The 20,435-nt window shown below is 38.6% G+C and overlaps 1 protein-coding gene across 1 annotated transcript in view; it reads left to right on the top strand.

Annotated features, from left to right (window-relative positions):
* Positions 1 to 20,435, top strand: part of MEOX2 (mesenchyme homeobox 2) — a 75,084-nt gene that overhangs the window by 42,711 nt on the left and 11,938 nt on the right. The window contains exon 2 of the mRNA XM_019534058.1: positions 9,570 to 9,742. Within this exon, the coding sequence (XP_019389603.1) occupies positions 9,570 to 9,742 (173 nt within the window). The remainder of the gene's footprint in view (positions 1 to 9,569; positions 9,743 to 20,435) is intronic.

The raw sequence follows: 20,435 nt of genomic DNA, 5'->3' as shown, positions 1-20,435 counted from the left end.
CACCCCTCCAGTGGAGTGGGTGAGATAGGCTGGTGGTATGCCCTCTGTCCATGGTGGTTCCCAAGATGGGAACCTGGGGTCCTTTGCTGCTCTGAAATTCTTCCTTTTGTATTCTTTCCCCCTCCTGATGACTCTTCATCTCTGGGCATTGCTGATTGGTCTTCCTGTGGCCGTCATACTTAACCACATTCTGTCCTGTCAGCATATTCCTAAGTAGCATTTTCTAGCCATCAGTTAGATGTAGCATCACAGTAGAGAATATTGAGAAGAGTGTTGAAGTGATGATGCAGCCTTGCTTAACTCCTTTCTTAATGTCAAAGAGATCTGTGCTAGATCTGTTACTTGCATAATCATGGAGCAGGTGAAAAATGGTGACAAATTTCAGTGGGCATCTGTACCTGAGAAGGATCCTCCATAGCTAAGAGAACCTTTTAAATTTTCTTGGGAGTTCTATATAGTTTCTGCCCAAAGAAAGTCTTCATCAGATCTTTCTCTGAGGATTTAAGGAGTGTATTCTTCAAACAGTTTTCATCCATGATTGCCACATGCACCCAAACACCTGTGTTTATGTTGAGAGGTTTTGGTAATACTTGGAGTGCTATGGTGGCTGTTTGTCATTTCTCACCTATTTTCCAAAGGGAAATCCCCTGTTTGAATAGGAGATGGACTCTTAAGGCATTGGTTTACAAGGTTGTATAGAAACCCCAGTCCTGCAAACTTATAACCTCACTCCTATGACTGGTTCCCCCGAGACCATTAGGATTGTTATAGGCATTAGTTCATACACAGGCATAAGTGAGGGTTAAAGTAAGAGATGAAATGAGTGTCAGAGGAAGATTCAGTTGGATGGATAATGTGAACTCACAGAAATACACCCATCCCATGAAGGTACCTGCAGGTACTCCTAAGATACTAGTTTGCCCAATGTTAGTGATTCAGTGCTTCTGACATTATAATACCTGGACTGTTATTTTGAAGAGTCAATAATAACAACAACCCCTTCACCCTCTCTAAAAACACCACAACCAAAACCATAGGATGGCATATAACCATTTTCAAAATATCTACAGGTATTACTGAACAAATTCTTGTTCTCATTGGGAAGAGAGAAGGGTCTAAGGGATAACACATTATTTCAATAAGCAAATAAAGTCTATCTTTATTGGTATGAAAACAAGGATTCATGTAATTTTGACATCATACACATGTCCCTGTGCAGATTTGCCCCTTTTCACATGCAAGATTTTAAATTATGAAGTTGTTCAGATTTTCTAAGGAGAATTCTGTGAATGTTTTTAATGAATTGCAGTGCTAACAGTACTGTTTATGATGTTCTCTGAGATATCTTATCTTATTTAGTTAATCTATAAGGCACATATATACCCTGCCTTATGTCTGGCTTCAGGCTAACATGGCTGGCTACCTTTCTGTCTTCTCTGTGGCAGGCAGCTTTGGAACTGTGCAATATAGCTGTCCAGACTCTTAAATAAGAATAACTTTAAAAATAACTATGTGTTTAAAAATAGGGAGAGAAGAAGAAAATGGTAATGGAAAGAAAAAAAATCAAGAAAGAAAAAGAAAAATAATGACCCTTTGGATTATGAATATGGCCACCAGCATTCAGCAGTGTGTCACTTTCTGTGAAGTTTACTATCACTTTCTGTACAATTAAATCTTCTATTTAAAACTAAAAAAATGTTTAGAGCACAAGCAGAAGGAAAAATAAGCATTTTGTCACCCATACTGCCTGGTATAAACCATGAACACAAAAATAGTTCATAGCTATGAGTAGAGTTCTCCGCCCATAGCAGTTACTATCAAAACAGTAGCAGCTAGGTTGATATGTACATATATGCATCTTACCTATAATGCTAGAAAATTAGAGCATTTCATATTATCATGTTGGCTAAGAATAAAGCAAATTAAAACAGTGGTCAGTGGGTATCAGCTACACAATGGCCGTGTCTACACAAGGTGCCTAATGCGCAGTACTCTAATAACACTGCACAGTGGCATGCCAGTCAAAAACCATGCTAATACACTATTGTGCAGTAGTACTGGGCTACTGTGCAGTAAGCCTCACTAAAAAACCATGTGCCAGCACTACTGTGCAGTAACTGTAGTTACTGTGCATTTAGTTAGTATTTCATTAAGCAAGTACTGTATTAAACTAAATGTGAAGTAACTTGCTCATTAACAAACGTGTAGATGTGCCCAATATGTATCTCACAATAAAAAGGCCAAATGCTGTACATTCTTTTGCCTTTATTAGGTGTTTTATGGAATGGTTATTGTCATGTAAAGAAACCAAATTTCTAATAAGTATATGTTAGTGTCTTGAATAAAAGAAATAGGCATTTGGCATTGACCCACATACCATTCATTGTGTGTCCTGTTTTTGATGGTGGAATCTAAAAGCTTTTGTTTATGTGTTGGTGGTTTTAAGTGACTTGAAGGAATTAAGCTAGAAAGAAACACTCCTGCATGCAATGTTACTTCACTATGAAGTAACAAGATTGTCACATTGATATATATGGATGGGTTGCTCCATTTGTAAAGTAAACAATATGTAGTAGCTGCAGTCTTCACGCACTTGAGGCCCTTATAAGAAAGTTTGGAGTTTATGCAGTTCATTTATACAACATCACAATAAAATTATTGTGATGCTGCATAAGTGAACTGCACAAACTGTAGGCTTTCTTAAATGAATATTTGATGAATACTTAACCACCTAAGAAATCAAATTGATTTCAGTTTGAGTTCTGGGGATACATAATTTGGATCTTAAAAAAGGACTACATAATCTAAGTCTTCAGAAAAGAAAAATAAAATGTTTGCGGTCCAAATTCTCTGTTGAATAATGCCCTTTGAATTTAGTTTGACTGTTTATGAAATAAGATACTGTTCAGTGAGAATAAAGGTGTCAGAATATCATCCTAGCTAAGCAGGTGACTAACTATAGTGAAAAGCTAGTAGATTTTAGTGTTTAAATTCTTGCATGCAGTGGTTTTCTGTTTTGCAAATAAACTGAAACTCCAGTTTCCTCCATAAAATGAGGATCCATCAACTGCTAAAGTAAGCTGTCACGGCGTGGGGTCTAGGAGCGGCCATGATCCCACTAGCGCACCCTACCGTGTCAAGTACGTCATCCAGCACCCTCTATCTTGCTCGCCACGTCTTTGATGATATCTGATTCTATATGGGAGGCTGCCTTTTATTCCCTTGACCATGATACCCTGCTTACACTGTCCCCCCATTCCGGAATGGGGAGACAAGGTGCACCCCAGCCTTTAGGGCTACGCGTGCCTCCTACCTCCCCTTTAGCATGCCCCAGTATTGAGTGTAATTAAAGATACCATCTGCAGTTTTAGAAACCAGACAGTAACAATCGTTTTGTATTTTTTAAGATAGTGTCAGACTACTTCTATTAGCATGATCCCAAAGAGCAATGAGAGACTGTCAACTGACTGGAACCTGAATGTAGCCCCAGATTTTCTTAAAGGAAGTCTTAGTCTGCCTGCAGAGAGGGAGAGACCAGCTATAGTGATCGCTGTATTTTACATCAAGTGTTTCACACCAGATGTAACTATTTTGTGCATTGTGGGGGTGGGGAGTAGTGCAATTTAGGTCCCCTTAGACTTTGTTCTCAGTCTCTACACCTACCATTTGGCATCATATTTAGCCAGTAGAAGAAAATTGAAGGTTTTTTGCCTCAGTTGCAACAGCTGCAAAACAGATGTAAGCTGACATGAAATCTGCCAAAAATCTCTTCCAAGTCTCCCACCCATTTTCCACCAGAGAAACCAGTCAGGTGATATGAACAGAGAAGACCTTAGAGTCAGAAAAAGATGGGATCTCCCAGTCCTGACTCTTTAAAGTCTGTTAAAAAAAAGTGTTCCAAAAATGCTAGATTTACAGCATTGGAAATTAAAGCAACCAAAGTTCATGGCGGTAACAAGTGAAAAAAAACATGATTCCAAGTAGCTTGCTATTAACAGGGAATAAAATAGAGAGATCTGCCTACAAACTAATGCAAAAAGCCAGTGAAAAGCTGTGAAACAGAGAAAAGAATCAGATATTTGTAGGAGTTTATAACTGATAGTGCACCCTGTAAATACACCTCTTTTTCAATACTTTTTCAGTATTTTAAATGATTAAATGTGTTTAAGTAAAACATTGTTGGCTCACTTTTTAGCAGCTTAATTATAATAGTGTGCAATTATCTTAAATGAGTTTGAAGTACTTATTGATACTTACCTACTTGCTGATATTCACTTCGTGGGTATTGTAACTAACACAGTTTCAAAATGGACCATTTCAATTAGTTGATGTTGAAAATTAAACATTGAGTAACATCCAAGCTTTTGTCAAAACAGTCACCATAAGTTTATTCATTCTGTTGGATAAACCTAGTTACTAAAGAGGAGAGGAGGGAAACATATCTAATGCTTATACCTTTCCAATTTTAGAGTTTTGTTTTGTTTCTATTTATCACATATGTTCTGAGTATTTTGAAAGTTAGAAGGTGCTACCAATGATATGAACATTTAAAGAAATCCAAATAAACAAACATAATTTAATGTTTTTTCTCATGCCTGCATCAATTAAATCTGATGTTCACAAAGAATATACAACATATGAATTACTTGCAATCAGATTGTTGAAAAAGCATGACAACTTGGTTAAAGTTGAGATGTACAAATATCCTGGCTGCCCTGCATCAGCATTTCCAGGGACATGCAGAGGCTAAATGTTAACACAGTTAAGAAAAACCAGGACCTAGGATTTCATGCCTGTGTGTTTCTTGATTCAATTTAGCAATCTTAGAAAAAAATACAAAGAAGTACATTTTTCAATGTACTGCTCTAGCACTATAACGTATGGAAACTATAGTAAGCTCTGAGCAAAGCCCTCAGTAGTTTCAGTGACTGGCAAAAGGGCCTGAATGCTCCCAATTACTGTGGTTTTGCTGCTTGTATGGCTACCAGGCAAATAGAAGTTACTAGTGAGAAAATATTTCTTATGTAAATGGGTCTACACTCTGCTTATCAAGCAGTGTATGTATGAAGAATTACCGAACATGCTACGATGTGTAACTTCCCTCTCCCCCCTTAAAGCCCCAGATTATTAGAGTGCCGTGCTAGCCAAGAAAGTTGTGCATGGTAAACCATGACATTATTTGGTGATTTGCATACAATTTATAGACCCACTCAAAAATGCTTTTCCAAATGCCGAATGCTCAGGGATGCATACATTCAGTGACGTGTAAATAAATAAATATTGAGACTGCCAGTCTGCTGTTTAAAGCCTGCTGCTGACGACTGCTGCTGCCAAAAATTTACAGTCTTGACATTTAGTTAAAGTGAGTACCCAGTAATGGTAGGAGCATCTAAATAATGAGTTGCCCAAGCAGCTTCAGTTTCACACAGGATCTGTGTAGGCTAATGTTACCAACTGTATTAAACCCCTAGTTCAAGCCACATGCTAGCAAGCATGAAGGACAAATGTTTCATCTCTGCCTTTGTGACAATTACATTTGACTCCTTGTGCACCAGTATCCCAGGGGCATGGGACTAAGGTTCTCAGTTTCTGACTGACTTGCATGAGTTTAAAACTCAAAGCTTTGACTTTGACCTAGAGAACTATTGCCCAACGGACAACTCGCCTCTCTCATCTATTTTTATCATGAAGGTTGCCCTGCAGTCTTAGTAAAATGCCTGCAGTGTTATTTCCAATTGTCATGACATCAAGAGCTACTTACCACTCATGGGATTATTTTGGTGTGCAGCCAGTGGTGGTAGGGAGAAAATTATCAATGATCTATTGAATGCAGGTACTCCTTGAAATTATCTCCCCTCACTGTATTCCTGCAGCATTCCCGTGTAAGTCTCATAAATATCAAGAGGAGAAAACCCCTCTGCTTATGGCCATGAAGACTTATCTGAGTATCACCTAGAAACATGGTCACTATTACCTGCATAGGGCATAAAAGCAAGGCCTTTCTGCTTTTATGACCATTTCTGACTTTGATCTTGCCCCAAGGAATGACAAGGTCAAACATTCACAAACTCCTCCAAGACAGTTTCAGGCTGGACATAAGGAAGAACTTCTTTACTGTGCAAGTCCCCAAGGCCTGGAACAGACTGCCCCCAGAGGTGGTGCAAGCACCTACTCTGGCCTCCTTTAAGGGATATTTGGATGTTTATCTTGCTGGGATCCTGTGACCCCAGCTGACTTCCTGCCCCTAGAGCAGGGGGCTGGGCTTGATCTTCTGAGGTCCCTTCCAGCCATAATGTCTATGAATCTTATTTTCAGTATAATTAATTTACCAAATATCCCTAATACGAAAATTGTATTTTTATACGGTATATAATTGCATTTAAGGCTTATGCCACTAAATACTAAAGATTTTCTAGAAAAGAACAGACCTTAGAGTTTATTACTGTAACATGAAACAGTGCTCAAATGGTACCATTCTGGGTATTAACTGCATTCACCATATTGTTGTTCTTTATCCAGGAGCAATGCACTTCTAGAGACATGTGGTACAAATGTAACTCTCGCTCAGAATCTTGAAAGAGATGTTTTTAGACATTCACCTAAAGTGAGTCATTGCTAGTTTTGGTATGAAGATTCAAGCATATAGGGCCAAGTTGAACTCAGATACATGCTTACATAAGCAGAATTTGTCCATCATAACTATCTGACCAGGCTGGGGAGATACAAAAGAGCAGTAAATCTGGACCTCAGTGAAAGACAGGTACTAATAGATAGTAATGGGTTTGGAGTGTTTGTTTAGTATTTATCACTTTCACCACTTCAGATGGAAATCCAAGAAAATAATGCAGTGTCTTTCCACATACTTAAAAAACTGTAGGAGAAATTATGTTTTCCTGAACCAGCCTGTCCTTGTTTGATGCAGCATCTTGATAAAAGCTATTGTAAAGTTAAAAGCTATCTCAAAGTTCTCACAGAGTTTTGTATTCCATGTTAATAAGGAGCTGTTTCCTCTGAGAGCAAAGATTTGTTCATTTCTTTTTGCTAGTGGTAGATGAGTGAGGAGAAGCTGCTTTAATGATCTTGGCTAGGGACAGAAGTTACACACAAACCGGTTTAAGTGATCAGAAACTGGTTTAAACCTGTAGCAGATCAGAAGTTCAGTGCATATAAGCCAGTTTCAAAATAGCTGAAACTGGCTTAAGATAAACCTGGTTGAATGTAGCATCAAACTTAACTGATTTGGATCAAACCGGTTTATGAAAATTCTGTCCCAGACCCCTTCCTGGTTCAAGTTAAATCATAATCCCACAGCATGCTTTGCAGCCCTGGGCTAGACTGTGCTGTCTGCTCCAGAGAGCAGGGCTAGCCCTGTCCCTCTTCTCCCTAACTTAGGACAGTGAAGGATGGTTGACAAGGGGGTGGGGGCGGGAAACCTGGCTGGGGGCCACAGCTGGGTCTGGGGCATAGACTGGGACAAGAGCCTGAGAGGGACTGCCCTCCGCCCCTCAGGCAAACTCCATCTGGAGTCTCAGAGGGACTTTAATTCCCCGCTTCCATGGCTCACTGTGCCTCAGTCTAGCAGAGACTAAGGCAGGCAAGCAGTTGATAGGGGCAGGGGGCATAATTCCCTTCAGCTCCCCCAGGGCATGGGGGAGGGGGAAGAGTCTGGCAGACACTGCTCCTCAAACCCAGGCAGACCTTGGCTGGGGTCTGCTATGGGCCAAGGAGGGGATTTAAATTCCAGTGTACTAGCTCAGAGCTGGGACCTGGTTACACCTGCTCTGCTGGGGTGGAGTGTGGGTGGGTCGAAAGCCTTGGATCTTCAGTACCTTCCCTTTGGCAGTGGCTGGCAGGCTGGGAGGCAGGCTCTAGTGCACCCTGGCTTCTGGCCTGAGCCACTGAAGGCATGTGGCTGCATTTCTTGAATCAAAAGTGAATGTCTGTTCACCTGCTTCTCTGCAGCATAGACTAACCTGCTAAGACTGAATTGATTCAGCCTTGGGTTTTGGCTGTCTGTACTTAGCCTTTGAGTATATGCCTACTTTTTTGGCTGGGCACAAGCTAAACTGTAACTAGATACTGAAAAATCTGGGTTTCACATGGGGTAGGGGCATTTTTCTGTGTCCCATCCCAAGTTTTGCTATATTATTGCAGTAACTTCTGTGTCTTTAATTGAATAATTTGTCTTTTTTACTCCACTGGGGTGTAAAATCATGACCTTTGGCAGCCTAAATCTGTGGCTATAATATTACTTGTATACGCTCCACTTTGAGGGTTCTTTTCTTATGTGACAAGGAAGGTAACTCTGCACCATATCCATTCTCATTTTGCTTTCATAGACCTTCATAACTTATCATAGCTTTGCTGTTGGGCTTAGTGGTCTTCTGGACAACTTCAGGCATTTTGATGAGTCATCTGACAAAGAAAAGTCATAGGGAGTCTGCTTATGGGCCTGTCAGTTTGGAAGGTGACGCAGGTTTCTATTTAAATCGGCAGCTGAAGTGTGAATGTATCTGTGACATTTTTAAGATGGTTTGTGGGGCCAGAAGTTGACCAGTGATTTTCATGTTGAGCACCTGCTAATTTTGGACTTAACAGTGTTGTGTGGTGCCTAGCCATGAATTTAAACAAAAAACCCAGAGGTAATGACATTTTATGTGAATAAAATGTTGGCTATTTGACAACTAGAACATAGCATATATTCAGTTGGAGTATAATAGCAATGGAAAGTGTTTCATTGACTTCAGTTGTTCTATGTCATGACCTGTCCAAGACTAATGGAAACCATGAGGCCTGATGGAGGAATGTTAATGTAGCTGCTACAATCATGGCAGCATGTATACTTTAAGGCATGGATTTAGCGTGGCAGTAGCACTTTCTGTATCACATCCCAAAGTTTTTGCATGGTTGTATATCTACATCTGGAAGAAGATAGACTGCCTAAATCAGAGATGTATAAGATTTCATAAGGAGCAGTGTAGTTCATCAGGTGCTATAAAGAGTCCCTTCATATGCTTATGCATTTCTTCAGTAGATGCTATGAAGGGACTGTGCATCAATACATGCCTAGGTATTCCATCCTTTAATTTTGTAATAGTAGTATCTTCACATGCTTTTTTTTATATTTATGTTATTTTGTTCAAGATAGAGTTAGGGATCATTGAATATTTGGTTTATAGCACAGAGCACTTTAAATTATTAGTGAAAGGATAAGATGAAGCCAACTGTATTTCTACTCATCTAGTAGGTCACTGGCCAGAAAGTATACATCCTAATATCTACCCATGCTCTTAGTGTATTTAGAGTTTCAGAAAGTGGGAAATGTTTGAAGCTTTCAGGAGTTTTGCAGTTCAGAGGATGGATCAAAGTCACTGGGTCTGTAGAATTAATGAAGTAGAAGCAATGCACTGTTCTTGAATGCTTGCAACTTTTCTGTTTGGCAGTGGAGTATCCTGGTGCTTTTCTGCCATTCCAGGGTGGGTCAAGTTTAGGCAAGTACAGCACAAATTTGTGAGATTTTTGGTTCCTGAATTACCATGACTTACATGTTTATATTTCTTTCATTTCAGATTCCCAAGAAGGAAATTACAAGTCAGAGGTGAACAGTAAACCTAGGAAGGAAAGGACAGCTTTCACCAAGGAACAAATCAGAGAGCTAGAAGCAGAATTTGCCCATCATAACTACCTGACCAGGCTGAGAAGATATGAGATAGCAGTAAATCTGGACCTCACTGAAAGACAGGTACTGATAGATAGTAATGGGTTTGAAATGTTTAATATTTATTGCTACCAGCAGTAGGCAATCTCCTCACTGCTTTTCTGGCTGATTGATTTCACTTGTTTTGTCACAGTTAAAGTACCTATACAAGAGAGTTAGACAAGCTAATGTATCATATTAAACATTAATTCTAAAACGATAATGTTAATTTTTCATGCTTGCAAAACAAATTTGTAAATTTAGTTAACCTATTAGAAACTCTACTTGACTCATTATTTTTCTATATCTGTTCTGCCTGCTTTCTGAATGTCAGCAAATTACATAAAATTGGCAGAAGGTGACATTCAAAAGTATCTCACAATAGGCAAACTTAACTAAGGTTGTAGTAGGGTTTCTGTTAAAACTTAGTTAAAATAAGGAAGAATCAGAAGTATATTTAAAGTTTTGATGATGATGCTGTTATATCCAAGATATAGACTTGAAACACATGTATTAGTTTAAAAGAAAAATATAAGTAGAGTTTTATTTTTAAACTAACAAAAAATGTTATTGCTAATTGCAGAGGCAGGGATGACAAAGAAAAGGGTAGTGGAGAAATTTTGTCTTGATACCTAGAATATATGCTCTGCAACTCCTGAAACAGAAAATGCGCTTTAAAGCCCTGCTTGAGTAAATCAACCAGTTTGGGACATTCTAAACGTACCTATGCCAGTCTTCTGCAAAGAGTTTTCTACTATGGTACATTTCCAAATGATGGCAGAAATAGTGGAAGTCTAGATCAGAAAATACCTTATTCTGTTGTCTTTAGAAAATCTGTTGCTGCCTGTTCTGTGAAATAAGAGGAGACAGTGTCATTTCTTATCACTGGTATTAGTTTCCTTCTCTTCAAGCCCAAATCCTATAAAACACATAAGCACATGCTTAATTTTTTGTTATGGAGTCATACTGACTTATCAGTGGAACTGTATCAGTGCTTTAAACATAAGCTTGCAGTGAAGTGTTTGAGGGGCCTGGGCTAAACGCACTAGTGCTTTAACTCAACTCTTACTAATGTTTTAAAGTTCTCTTTATTTACTAGTAAATAATCCTATATGCACATATATTGAGGAGAGTTCTTGTCTACATGTTCAGCCTACGTGATCCTACTAAACACAATATTGCTATGTATTCATGCATATTTAACTCCTTCCAGATTGTATACATCACAATGATAAGTCTTCTGCATTTGATAAATTATTAAGGGACTGCATCTGAAACAAATAATCTGTGCTCAGGTGCCTTCTTACAGATTCATGCACTAACAGAACCTGAATAGCATATTGAACAGATCCCATGCAGAAAAGTGTGATCATCTCCATTAGCTAGAATTCACTAGATAAATAGTAGATGATATTGTGAACAAGAAACACTTCACCATGTGTAGTAATATTCATGTTACTGATTTTGGTGGTTAATTTAAAGATGATGGAGCTTCATGAAGCTTGATCTTATGAGAAGATGTTAAAGACAGATCTATTACCCTGAATTTAGTTTACATTTTCTAAAAATAGTACAGCTCAATTAAAAGCAGATCCATTTATAGATGTATACCTATACATCCATATGTGCACAAGCAAATAAAAGTGGGTTTACTCTGGAGGACTTCCAAAGACCCACATACAAAATGGTTTTTCAAAATTTCCTCTGTATACAAGTCAGTAATATCTCTTATGACATGAACATAATGTCAGTTAACACTAATTTTGCTAAATAAGAGAGTGGGCATTAAACCCTTGTTCTTTCATGGGGATTAGTTTAAATTTTTTAGTACAAATATAATTAACACCCTTTTGGTATCACAGAGAAGGAATTAATTAAGATGTAGAGAGGGAATAAATAGTAATATTGAATAGGCACAATCTTGCAATTCTTTCTCAGCAAAAAATGCCATTGAATTTAATATACTCAACAGACTTCAAGCAGAGTCTAGGTTTAATAAGAGCTCTAGGAAAGTGCTTCATACTTGTTTTGACATGCATACAGTATGTGCATTTTATTGTCTGCACATTACCCAAAGGTCCAGAAATATTCAGATATTTTAAATGGTAACGAATCCTCAGGAAATATTCTACACTGAGGCCATAACACTTTATTATAAACTGAAAAAAACGTTTTAAGTGGAGGTATGGATTTTCTTAATGGTTAATGCAGCTTTAGATGGTTTATATTAAACATAACTAGAGAATCAAAGATCTATAGTCCAGTTTCAAATCTCACCATTTCATTTATATTACAGGATAAAACTGTCACAAGAAACAGAAATAGGGCCTAAAGGATTTTCCTTTCCAAAATTGTGTGTGTTCATATATAAAAATCAGTGTAGCACTGAGTATTAACTTAGACAATCATATATAAATATGTGTGGCTAGAATAGTAAATAGCAGATAAATAATTTATATTTTTGATTGTCTGTTATAAATATTTTTTCAACATAGACAATTATTCAAGCTTTTAACGTGTACCATTTGTTAAAAACAATTCAGTTGACTTCAGTGAAGATGTCCCTGCCTACAAAAGCAGTAGATTGAATCTACTGTTTAATTGCTCCTTTGTAACTTCTATGTGATGCCAGCTATGAGAATTATGCTGATATTTGTGATCTTCTCTGAGTAATTGGAATTCTATAGCATCTGGGCTTCATTCTGCTCTGTTCTTCCGTATAATCACATATGGCAATTGGACTACTGAAAGTGTTGTTGCTTCCCTTTTGTTCTAGTAGAGAGCTAGGCTTCTTCAGGAAGGAAAAGCTTCTAACGATTTTATACAGATCAAAGACAAAGATAACCCTTTGGCTGGCCACCATAAGCCTATCTGTCGGGAGATGAAAAGGGCTTGTTGACAGTACTGAAAATGTCCTTGGTTGTCCACAACAAAAAGATGAATGGCAAGTGAAGAGAAACCTAGCATCATACTTCAACATTTGTTTTGCATTTTGAAGGTTACATACATTGAGCCAAGTAGTGATGTCACTTCCAGAGTTATAAATTGGAAGCGTTGCTACTGAAATAAATTGAATTCCTGTAGTGGAAAGCTGGTGCATGTAAGCAGCAGCAGGCATTTTATTTCCACAGTGTATATAAACCTTCAAGAGGGGAATTCTGTAAATCAAATGACCTGGTTTCCCTCTGCACTAGTTCTACATCTATGCAGCTTCATTGACTTTAATTAAATTGCTCCAGGATTAAACTGGTACTGTGCTGTGTGATTACACAGGTGGTATTATTTCCTCTTCCTAGAATAGGAATGCTTCTGACATATTTGTCATTGTAATTATAACAGAATATGTGTGCTTGTGTGTGGCATCAGTATCTACACGTTTGTATATTATTCTTGTAATATCACCTAGTATGATTCAACTTAGATCCAGAGCCCTGTTGTGCTAGATTTTACACACATGGGTTAGGAGACACTTTCTTTTCTAAAGAGTTAATGATCTAAACCTACTGCTGGACATTCTCAGGTGCCAAATTCACTGTGCTTGGTTTTCAGACAATCTGGACATAGGGCATTGTCATTTCTGGAATACAGCCATGTTATAAGAAACCCTGTTCAGGACAGCTCACTCTTAATCCCAACATCAGGAACTGATTTTTATTACTAGGATGCACTGAATTGACTAAGCCCATTATAGCAAGTGTTCTCTTCTAAATATCTTTTCTCCTGGACCCATGTGCCTATACTATAATGAGACTGTAGGGCAAGGTATTTTATATGTCCTTCCTCCTGAATAGGGTAAGACATGAGTTTATATCCTGCACACCAAGCTATAGATATGACTATGTTTGGAAACTTTTGAGTTATTATGGGAATACTTGTTGAATATTCTTTGTGCAAAGAGCATTAAATTTAATGTAATACAGTAACAGATAATACAGTAACAAAAACATAGTAGCCTGTATTAGACACCTTAGACATCTCCATTCAGAAATTAAGTTTGCAAACAGAACTAACCATTGATGGAATTACTTTTGATATGTTGTTTTTATGAAGACTTGGTTAAAAAAAAAAAAAAGAAAAAGCAAATCAAATTTATTGTCCAGAGAAAAGAGGCAAGAATAAACAGGGGGAAACTATTTTCAGGTCATCCTGAAGTTACTTCTTTCAATTATTTCCCAAGATGTGACAGATGTGAGAGAAATCATGAGGCCTATTATCTTAGGAAAGCTCTATCTTCCTCTTGACCATAATGATAATTTCTACCATACGTTAAAGCTTAAAAAGGACATCAACCAACCAACACTTCATAATTACCTGTCTGGCATTTAAAACAAACTATAGGAAAACATATGGTGGACCACTTTTAAAAGCTATGTGTAATTTTCCTACAGACATCAAAATAAGCTCAAAGTAAATTTCCAAACAGCTTTTGAAGTTAGCACAAATATAAATGCCTGGTGGAAGAACATGTCCATGAAAAAGATCCAAGGATGGACAATTCCTAATTTTTGTGTGTTTGTTTGCACATTAGATAGTATTATTTATGATGTGTGAATCAGGAGATACCATGATTTCTGTTGCATCCTAGATTGAGAATCTCTCAGGGTTACAAGACAGAAGAATAAAAAAAAATGTATGTCTCGAAGTGCTCTCTTCCTATCTGGGTGTTCAAGACTTTTTTGAGAGCATTTTAAGCACATCTGGTGGTAGGATGGCTTTATTATGGCATTGTAAGAACTCAAGTGATATAGGTGCATATAATTCCTGCTCCATCTCCATGTCATAATTCCTGCTCAGCCAGCAGTTAATAATTTTCAGCTGGCAGGCCTCTCTATATAGTTTGAAGAGCCAATTAGTCTAAAAAAAAATCCCTAGATATTTGTAACCTTGACAAGCGCATTCTTGGCTTTTTCTGTCCATCCAGATAAACTTGGACAAGTCTCTATCCAAACTTTTAATATCTCACTGTGGGATGAGGAGAGGAAGCAGCTGCAGTAGGGTATAAGAGGCGTGGCAGAATGGACATTTTTATAGGGTTGATCTTGCCAAATATAGAAAGAGTGGGAGATCTTTCCACCTCACAGGATCTTTTTTGCACAGAGCTAATCAAAGGAGCAATGTTGCAGTTCTGTAGGCTAGCTAAGGTTACCGGAATAAACAATCCAAATGTAATACTTCTGTTTGCTAGCATAAACGGAAAATCCCACCTAGTCGGATCAAATTCTACTGATGGCAATGACAGAGCTTATTTTGTGTTAGCTAACTTTATTTCTCAATATCTGCCAAAAATCCATCAGTCATTTATAAAACACTCATCTTGGTATCTCTTGGTAGCCAATGAGGTAAACAATTTGGAAAAATGAAGAAGTGCTTCCTTCTCTGACTTCTAGATAATGCAACTGTCCAGTTTGTTGTTTTATTGAGATGGTAGCAAAGGTTGCATGGTTAGTAAAATGAGGAAGGTAACCAGAGATGCACAGTGCCTCTTTTAATAACTGTTGTGTTGGAACCAAGCACAATGGCACCTCATCTAATCCAAAGTTGGACCTACAGCATTACTGTAGTACGGATAAACAATAATAGAAAGTCCCCAAACAAAGGTCACCTCACTTCTCCATCACAAGTGAATACTTACTTTTGTGAGGGTGGAAAGGTATTTAAATAAGTCCAAGTTCTCATTCTTATAGTCCTTTCTTATGCAAATTGTCCCAGCTGAGTCCAAGATGAATTTGTCTGGGCGTACCAGTCTGATTTCCTGTGTGGGCAAAACTTTTTCTTTTTTTGGTAGCTATTCCTTCAAAATTTCTATCTATTCAACTGCATCCAGATATGCTTAAAAAAAAAAGTATACGTGGCCTGCGTTCGTCTGGATTGTTCATTTTGTATAAACAAAAACTCTTAAAGTAAAAACCTAATAACATTTTTATATTTTGTCTTGACTAAAAGAATTACTAAGAAAAGAGAATTATTGCAAATCTCCACAATTTATTTCTTTTGTAGGCAGAAATGGTATTGATAATCTAAAATATATCTATCTGGCAAAACAATAAGCTATGGATTTACTTCACCATAGAAAAATGGTGGGATGTTATTGGTTGGATTCACTCGGTGAATAAAGGCCCTAGTATTTCAAGCTGCTAGCTGTGGATTGGCCACTAAGCCAGCACAGACTCAGTGATTTTGTTGAAGTCCTAAATCAACCTGTGTACAAGATTTGGACCAAGGCTCGATCATCCAGCATGGTTAGTAGTACTTCTAGTTTACGTAAAGAAAGTGGGGAAGAGGGTCATTTCAGTGTGTTCTGCAGGCCATTCCTATGTCTCCCATTAGAGCTGTCCATGTGCAAAAGGAAGTACAAATTGTTAACCACCTTTTGAGGCTGGCATAGCTGCTGTATTCACTAGGAGTTCTGGCTAGAGAGCTGGTGATCTGACCCGTGCCAATGCACAGTGATGTTTTAATGTCATAGTTTATCTCTAAAAGAGGTGACACATTTATCATTCTGAAAACCTAAGAGAACAAATGTCAACACATTTCTGAAACTTTGGAGTTTAACTCTTGGAGCCGGGGGGGGGGCAGGGGTTACATGTATAGAAAGGGATTTTATTTGTTATACTAGGTACTTTTGAAACTAGATGTCATGTGCTTGCCTTCTCTCCCTTTGGGCTGACCCAGCTGAAAATAGCTATAGCTTTCTGAGTCATGCCAGATGTCCCAGAGGATGTTGGCTTTGTGGCCAGTTTGGGCTGCCTTAGAAATCAAGAAAATCCTCTGATCTGGAAAAAATGAGCTGTGGAGCCAGAGTGAATGCGAGTTTGAGTGTTCCCTTCTTGTCCTACCTAATGGCTTTCACAACAATAGGCTTACAGAATTATTGTGAAGCAGCAGTTCAGAAGCTGTTTTTCTGCTGAATCACATTATTGACATTTCACTCTTCTCTGTGTTGCTAAAAAGTCAGCAAATGTAGCCAAAACACAGGGTCCCTGCTTCCCCATTGCCTTGAGGCTTTGAATCACTGATATTTGGGAAAGTGGGTACAAAATGCTAGATAGTCAAAAATAACCTCCTCCATACAAACATTACCATATACAGAATAATATCGCAACCCTCATTCTTGAAAGAAAAGGGTCTCTAAGGTTGGAAACAGCAGCAACAAATGTATCAATTGTAAAACTAATACTGTGATGTTTCTGAATGCAAACAACCTAATACAGTGTTCTGTGAAAGGTAGGAACCGTGCCATTTTTCAATGCGTTTAACTTTTAAGCCTGACTTACAGTGCTTGAAAAAGTAAAAATTAAAGATTTCACTTGGCTTCAGCAGAAATGGGATATCTGATACTGAAATCATTGTTGGTTGAAGTGACATTTATTAATATGGAGTGCAGCGAGATAGTTGGTTGCTGTCAAAGCTTTTGATATTGGGAATGAAGTATTCAAGTCACTATCCTCTTCTGAAATTTAAAGCCCCATCCATCCCTATGTACACGTGGGCAGCTCAGAAAAGAATGCATCACTTACCTAGTACCCAAAGCCTCAGCCGCCTCTGTGTAACCAAAACCAAAAACCCCTCCCACACTTTCTCGAGTGCCAAGAGTTCCAGCTGTCCCTTACCCACCTGCCAAAATTTTCTCTTTTATCTCCCCAGCTGCCACTATGCTCTTCTTCAGAACAAAACATTAAAATGTAAAAGGACAGATTGATTTGGAGAAGAAAATGGAAAACCTGAATTGAAGTAATTTATTTTTTTAAATTTTCATTAATACTTTTAGCCATTTTTCTAAAGAAAGTTTGGTTCACATCAGTTGGTATAATTTGGTACTACTTTTACCAGTACCAAGAGAATAGGCTACATCATGTACTTTTGTTAAAGTTTAACATATTACTTCAGATTCTTAACTTTACAGGTGTCTTGTTAGAAAGTGATGAATGGCACATATCATATTTACCTTTATACTCATGATTTATGTTGAGTTGGATTTATATGAAACAATTTTAAAAAAACAGATCTAGCAATATTTAGTGAATTAAACATGCACAGGTTTCTGTCATAGGCTCATTTAATATTTTAGAACTAGTAGATTTCATCCACTTAAATCTCATTTTTATGCCTGGATTGGATGATAATAGCAGCCTTCCCTACCTTTTCTGTTTCCATTTGGTTTTTTAACTAAGAATGAGCTAGTCCTTGCCCTGTTGTATTAGTTCAACAAACTTCATTGAAAACAAAAATCAAGCCATCTCTGTTTTGCAGTGATGCAGAATTCCCTTGGAGGCAAATCTGACGGGGAAATGAATCCAGGAGACCTGGTTCTACCTTAAGGAGTCACTTTTAAGGGCTCAGGAGGAAGCTATCCCAGTGCAATGGAAGAAAGGGAAGAGCGATAAGAGACCAGTCTGGCTAGACAGTGATGTTCTATGAATTGAAACTCCAAAAGGAATCCTACAAAATTGGAAACTTAATCATATTAGTGGGAAAGAGTATAAAAATATTACATGGGCACGCAAGAAGAAAATCAAGGACAAGGCACAATTTGAAGTGCAACTGGCAAGGAACATAAGGCAATAAAATATAAGTATATCAGAAAAGGAAACCTGAAGGAACTATAGGCTCCCTGCTAAATATAGAAACAACCCAGTTATGGGTGATGCAGAGAAGGTTGAAGTGTTTAATGCCTTTTTTTACATCAGTCTTAATGGATAAAGTCAGCTACCAGGTCATGAGGGCAGCTGGCAGCAAAGTTGGGGAAGGAGACAAATAACTGAAAAATGGTAGAACAGTTAAGGGCTGCTTAGTGAAGCTAGATGTTTTCAAGTCTTCAGGGCCAGATGGGATACACACTAGGGACATGTTCCTATGAACAGGAATATGAATTTCGCCAGGGACAAATAGCAGCAGCGCATATTTGTGCTGCTGCTACTTGTCCCTGGGCATGCCCCTGCATCTCTGATGAGATGTCACCCATCTCTGGTGCATGGCAAATTGCCCTGGGTGAGGTAGGGGAAGCTGGGGCCAGCACCAGAAGCCTTAACTGGAGTCCTGGGGGCCTTTTGGGGCAGCAGCAGTCCAGGTGCATGGAGTCTGGTGGGCAGCTGGAGCATGGCTCTGGTTTCTGGCAGTGTATGCTGGAGTCACTTGCGCCACCCTGCTGTTTTCTTCTGTGTTTTTTTAAGATACCAGGATATTCTGTTATCTATCTGTTCCACCATGGTGCAAATATGCAGCATGGTGGACAGATTCATGAGTGCTACGTGTGTTTCGTGGCACCTCAAAAGGTGCCACTAACTGCACTTTCCTGCTCATGGGGATGTTGTCTAGGGTACTAAAGGAGTTGGCTGAGAATTCCAGAGCCACTGGCTGTCCTCTTTAAGAGATTGTGGAGGTCAGATTAAGTCCTGGATGACTGGAAAGGGGCAAATACAGAAAGGGAAGAAGAAAGCTCTTGGAGACAACAGAACAATTAGTCTGACCTTGATATATCTTCAGGGAATTTGTTGCAAAGCATCTAGAGAAGAACGAGGTGATCAGGAACAGTCAGCATGGATTCAGCAAGAGCAAGTCAGGCCTAGCCAACTTGATTTTCTTCTATAATGTGACAGGGTACTGGGATGGTGGAAGAACAATGGATATGAAAGACTTTGATTTTAGCAAAGCATTTTATACTGTCTCCCACAACATGCTCATTAGTAAGCTAAGGAAGTACAGACTAGATGTAACTACTGTAAGGTAGATACATAACTGGTTTGGATCATAATGCTCGATAAGTAGTTATCAATTGCTCAAAGTGTAGTTTGGAGGAGGTATCAAGTGAGCTTCCCCAGGAGTCTGTATTATTTAACACCTTCACTAATGACTTGGACAATGGGATTGAATACATACTTAATGAATTTGTGGATGACACCAAGTTGGGTGGAGTTGCAGACCCTCTGGAGGGCAGGGATGGGATCCAGAATAACACAGATAAACTAGAAATGGTCTAAAATCAATCAGATGCAATTTAACAAGGAGAGGACACTTCTGTATAAGACAGAACACTAACCTACTAATTCAGTTGTACATTCCTGTTCAGCAAAATAGATTAATATGCTGAAGTCTTAGGATCCCATGCACCAGTACAGGCTGGGGGTTGACTCTGCAGAAAAGGACTTGGGGACTACAGTGGACAATAAACTGAATATGAGCCAACAATCTGCTCGTTGCAAAGAATGCTAATGTCATACTGGGCTGCATTGGTAGGTGTGTTGCCAGCAGGTCAAGGGAAATGATTCTTCCCCTCTATTTAGGGGAGGGGGTTAGGGTACATGACTTAATAGGAGAGGCTGAGGAAACTGGGCTTATTTAGTTTAGAAAAGCAAAGACTCAGAGGGGATTTAATAACAGCCTTCAAGTACCTGAAGGGGGATTTGAAAAAGGATGGCGCTGTAGACTGTTCTTAGTGGTGGCAGGTGACAGAACAAGGAGCAACAGTCTCAAGTTACAGCAAGGGGAGTTCAGGATAAATATTATCGTGAGAATTTTCTCACTAGGAGGGCAGTAAAACACTGGAACAGGTTACCCAGGGTGGTTGTGGAATCTCTATCCTTGGAGGTTTTTAAGACCCAGCTAGGCAAAGCTTTGGCTGGGATGATCTAGTTCAGAATGGTCCTGCTTTGAGCAGGGGGTTGGACTGGATGTGACCTCCTGAGGTCCCTTCCAACCCTAATTTTCTATGATTTCAATATTAGTCAGTCATGTGCTTAAG

Source organism: Crocodylus porosus, unplaced genomic scaffold, assembly GCF_001723895.1.
Source record: "Crocodylus porosus isolate Cpor-Errol unplaced genomic scaffold, CroPor_comp1, whole genome shotgun sequence".
NCBI classification, from domain to species: Eukaryota; Metazoa; Chordata; order Crocodylia; family Crocodylidae; genus Crocodylus; species Crocodylus porosus.
Note: the sequence above shows the minus strand (reverse complement) of the source record. Positions and strands in the feature narration are given on the sequence as shown.